Source organism: Dinoponera quadriceps, unplaced genomic scaffold, assembly GCF_001313825.1.
Source record: "Dinoponera quadriceps isolate SergipeBrazil2010 unplaced genomic scaffold, ASM131382v1 scaffold2226, whole genome shotgun sequence".
In the NCBI taxonomy this organism is placed as follows: domain Eukaryota; kingdom Metazoa; phylum Arthropoda; class Insecta; order Hymenoptera; family Formicidae; genus Dinoponera; species Dinoponera quadriceps.
The window spans coordinates 1-4,664 of record NW_014556261.1 but is presented as its reverse complement, the minus strand read 5'-3'; the positions used below and the strand labels follow the sequence as shown (position 1 = coordinate 4,664).

Below are 4,664 nucleotides of genomic sequence, written 5' to 3'. Positions count from 1 at the left end.
GCATCTTACAGAAGACTGCGAGCGAGGAGGAAGAGGATCACAAATCGCACGCGTATCAGCGTCATACGGTATTCAGCATAGCGTATTACTTACATTGCTCGTATGACGAGGCATTATCGTATTTTCGAAGCCGTCGCGATAGTGATTGCGTCTCGTGGTTCGTCGAGCAAATCGAAGAGTTAGCGCACCGCGTAAAATTGGTCTTATCAACAAATGTCCTCATGGAAACTTTATCAAACGAACAGTTGGAAACATTTAATAGCGCAACGCACTGTCACGTGTGCGAGAAAGAGATCGAGAAAGAGGATACACGCGTACGCGATCATTGCCATCTCACCGGACGGTACAGAGGTCCCGCGCATTCAAAGTGCAATCTAAATTATAAACATTCATATTACATTCCAATAGTTTTCCATAATTTATCCGGCTACGATTCACATTTTATTATCATGGAAATAGCAAATGCATTTGAAGGCTCGATCAATGTGCTGCCGATAACAAAAGAAAAATATATATCATTTACGAAGTATGTCCGAGATACAGCAAAAAAACCTGATTCACGAAACTGCATGTAATTACGATTCATCGATTCATACAAATTTCTAAATACCAGTCTCGAAAAATTAGCATCTTTCTTCAGCAAAGAAAAATTAAAAATTTTACAGTACACATTTTCAAATATATTCGATTTCGATTTATTGACGCAAAAGGGTATTTTTCCATATGAATAACTTGATTGCGCGGACAAGTTGCAGGACCCGTGTTTACCACGGCGAGAATTGTTTTATAGTTCGTTGACGGGTAATACGGTATCAGAGAGCGATTACGCGCACGCTGCGAACGTCTGGCAACGATTCTCTATTGAAACCTTGGGTGAATACAGCGATTTATATCTGAAGACTGATGTCTTATTATTAGCCGATATTTTTGAAAATTTCCGGGATAGTTGCATCAAAAGTTACGGATTAGATCCTGCACATTATTATACTTTACCGGGTTTCACTTGGGATGCTATGTTAAAACATACCGGCATAAATTTTGAATTGTTCACAGATATTGATTAGGTCATGTTAATCGAACGTGGTATACGAGGCGGTCTCAGTCAATTTTCCAGTAGATACGCACAGGCCAATAACAAGTACATGCAGTCTTACGATCCATCGAAACCATCGTCGTACTTGATGTACTTTGACGTAAACAATCTGTACTGTTGGGCAATGTGTCAACCGCTGCCTCACGCCGAATTTCAATGGGTCACACATGTTTCAACATTTGATGTATCTTCAATCGCTGTCGCTTCCCATAGGTTATATTCTCGATCTGGAATATCCGCAACATTTGCACGACGCTCACGCTTACCTACCGTTTTGTCCAACGAACGTCAAACCACCCGGTAAATGACAGGATAAGTTATTGGCAACCTTATACGATAAGCAGCGTTATGTTATTCATTATCGCAACCTGCAGTGCACGCGTCACGGTCTTCGCATTACAAAGATACACCGTATACTTCAATTCACTCAATCTCCGTGGCTCCGCGATTACATCGAACTAAATACACAGTTTAGAAGAGAAGCTACGAATAATTTCGAGAAAAATTAGTATATGTTAATGAACAATGCTGTATTTGGAAAAACGATGGAAAATATACGCAATCATGTAGATGTGAAAATGTTGACAAAATGGGATGGACGGTACGGTGCCGAGGCAATGATCGCGAAACCAAATTTTCATCGCCGAAGCATTTTCGCCGAAAATTTAATTGCCGTCGAATTACGAAAACTCGAAGTGAAATTCAACAAGCCGATCTATGTTGGTATGTGCATCCTCGACATATCAAAGGTTTGCTTGAATGAATTTCACCACGAGTACATGTCTCCTACATATCGCGAAAAATGTAAAATTATGTACACCGACACCGACAGTCTAATTTAACACGTAAAATGCGAAGACATTTATAAGCACATAAAACGCAACATTCATTAATTCGATACAAGTGATTATCTTGCTGACAACGAGTACGATATACTGGTTGTAAATAGGAAGGTTCCGGGCTTGATGAAAGATGAAAATAACAGAGCTATAATGACAGAATTCGTCGGACTTAGAGCGAAAATGTACGCGCTGAAAGTAGACGGGAAAAAAGATACGAAAAAGGCCAAAGGCGTTAAAAGTAGTGTCATAGCGCGAAAGATAACCTTTGACGATTATACACAATGTTTGAGAGATGAAGTCGAAAAAAGTCGTCAACAATCGTATATTAGATCGAAATTACACAAAGTCTATACAGTGTCTGAAAATAAAATCGCTCTAAGTCCATACGATGACAAGCGGTATATCATACCAGACTCAATCGACACGTTTCCATGGGGATATTATAATATACCGCTAAAGTTATTCACGCATTTTTTATATGTAGCACTCATTTGAAATAATAGAGAAAATATTACTCATACATGTTTGTAGAATAAGACATATATATTGTTTGTAATACAAAAGGTTATAATAAAACTTATTTTTTTACAACACATTATCCCTGTTTATCCATGAATTATATGAATTGTCAAATCCTAACCATTTCACATAAACCTTGTCACCTTTCTTGCGCAACACTTTTTCCACGAGGTATACGTCAGGATTAGCAACGCGATTCAACTCACATTCGTAAAATACTGCGGCGATAGACTTTCAACTAGAATCTTCCAGCAGATAAGTGACCAGATTAGTACGCTGCACCTTCACAATTTTAAACACTTCAGTTGTCCAGTTCGGTGTATAACCTTTCTCGAAGACAGTCTTGAATTTGCTAACACGTACATGGTCACCAACTTCGAATCTTGCAGGCGCTGCGATTTTTACGTTGCTGTACACCGTACTCAGGAGTTTTTCTGCAATCGCTGGAGTCACATCTATAGGACGCATACCGATAGTCCGATGCTTACGTCCGTTGTACTCGAACACTAGACGCGGCAAGATGTCGTTTCATTTGTATGTTCCTCAGAGTGTAAACATTTTCCACATGTCGTTCTTCAACGTGCAATTGAATCGTTCCACGACCGATGCCTTCATGACGGAATACGTAGAGTAATGATTAACGTTGAGTTTCTTTGTAAGTTTCTGCACATCAGCGTTGTAAAATTCTTTGCCCTGATCGGTTTGGAGGTTTTTCCAGCATCTACCATCATTTCGAATTATCTGTGCGAAAACATCTGCTACTTCCTTTCCACTCTTAGTCTTGAGAGATGCGGCCCATGCATGTTTGCTAAGCACATCGATAACCGTAAGTATATAGTGATGACAATTGTTGAATCGCGCGTAAGGACGCTTCTCTACCACATCAGCCTGCCACAGATTGTCGTACTCGCGCACGATGACACGTCTGAGTGGAAAATTCTTTCGCGCTGAAGCGTATAGTTCGTCCCCGAGCCGCTGCTTTTCGTTCTTCCGTTTGCCGACTTTTGATGATTTCTTCGCCATTACGGAGGATGATCGTCTTCTCATGCTTATGATGTCTATGTGTATAGTGATTTAACTGTACTATNATTTTTTTTTCTTGATACGTTTAAGTACTTCTATCATATTAGTATTTCTTCTTTTATTTTAGATTTATTTTTCACCCATCTTATCAAATAACAAATCGATGTTTTGATGAAGATCATTTATACTTCCCCTGATTTTCGTCTCGATTAATATTTGTTCAGTTTTTAACGTTTTAATATCCTTTTTCAATTGATCTTTCAACGTTTTAATATTCTCTTTCAACGTTTTAATATCCTCCTCCTTCAACGTTTTAATATCTTCTTCCAATCGATATTTCAGCGTTTCAATGTTCTCTGCCACATTCTTTGCGAACTGCTATTTCCACTGTTTAACATTCTCATCCACATAATTTTTGTGTGCAACGATACTTATAGCTTCCGGCCATGGTACATGTCGTATATTGATTCCTTTTGCGTCAAAATTTTACGATCGGTAGTCAGACAAAGAGCATTATCCTGTATGTAGTGTTTACGCGCAATGTTGTTTATACTATCAGTCTCAAATTTTGCGAAACGCTCACCCACATATTGTTTGGTTGCAACATCATTGTTGGTTTCCGGTTGCGCTACATTTTGTATCTTGCGATATTGTGCGTCAAAATCTTCGGCCTCGTTTAGACAAAGAGTATTTTCTTCATTACGTTGCTGCGTTCCATCAGAGGCATAATCTTCTTGCGATACTCCAAACTTATTCAGCGACATTTTCGATGCAGCATCCACTGACTGACTGACTCGTGTCAATGCCGCGCTGTTTAATTTATAATCAAACCCTCTTCGCGAAGTTCTTCTATAATAGATAAAATTTCATTTTCATGCTCGTCATTGCCAGCCTGACTAGAGGCTTCGAGCAATCGCAGACGACCTACCAGTTCATTGGTATCGTGTCAGTGAACATATTCGATTTTATTTCCAGTTAGCATCATGGCGCTCGATAACCATTCTCCGGATTTTCCATGTTTCGTTGTGGACACCAAAAGATTGATTACATGTTTGTACTTGTATCCTCTGTTAGCCAACAGTGGATTGGTTACAATGTGGTATCGTTTGTGCGCATTTGTTGCTAACAATTTAGACTTATACTTTTGCAGATCATCTTCAGTGTACAAAGTATCGTCTTGAAGTCGT

At 39.2% G+C, this 4,664-nt stretch overlaps 1 protein-coding gene across 1 annotated transcript; it reads right to left on the bottom strand.

Annotated features, from left to right (window-relative positions):
- Positions 1 to 2,997: 2,997 nt before the first annotated feature.
- Positions 2,998 to 4,241, bottom strand: LOC106747229. Its single transcript, XM_014624583.1, has 2 exons — positions 4,061 to 4,241; positions 2,998 to 3,512 (listed from the first exon to the last, which is right to left on the bottom strand). The coding sequence occupies exons 1-2, from the start codon at positions 4,239 to 4,241 to the stop codon at positions 2,998 to 3,000; spliced, it is 696 nt and encodes a 231-aa protein (XP_014480069.1).
- Positions 4,242 to 4,664: the final 423 nt, after the last annotated feature.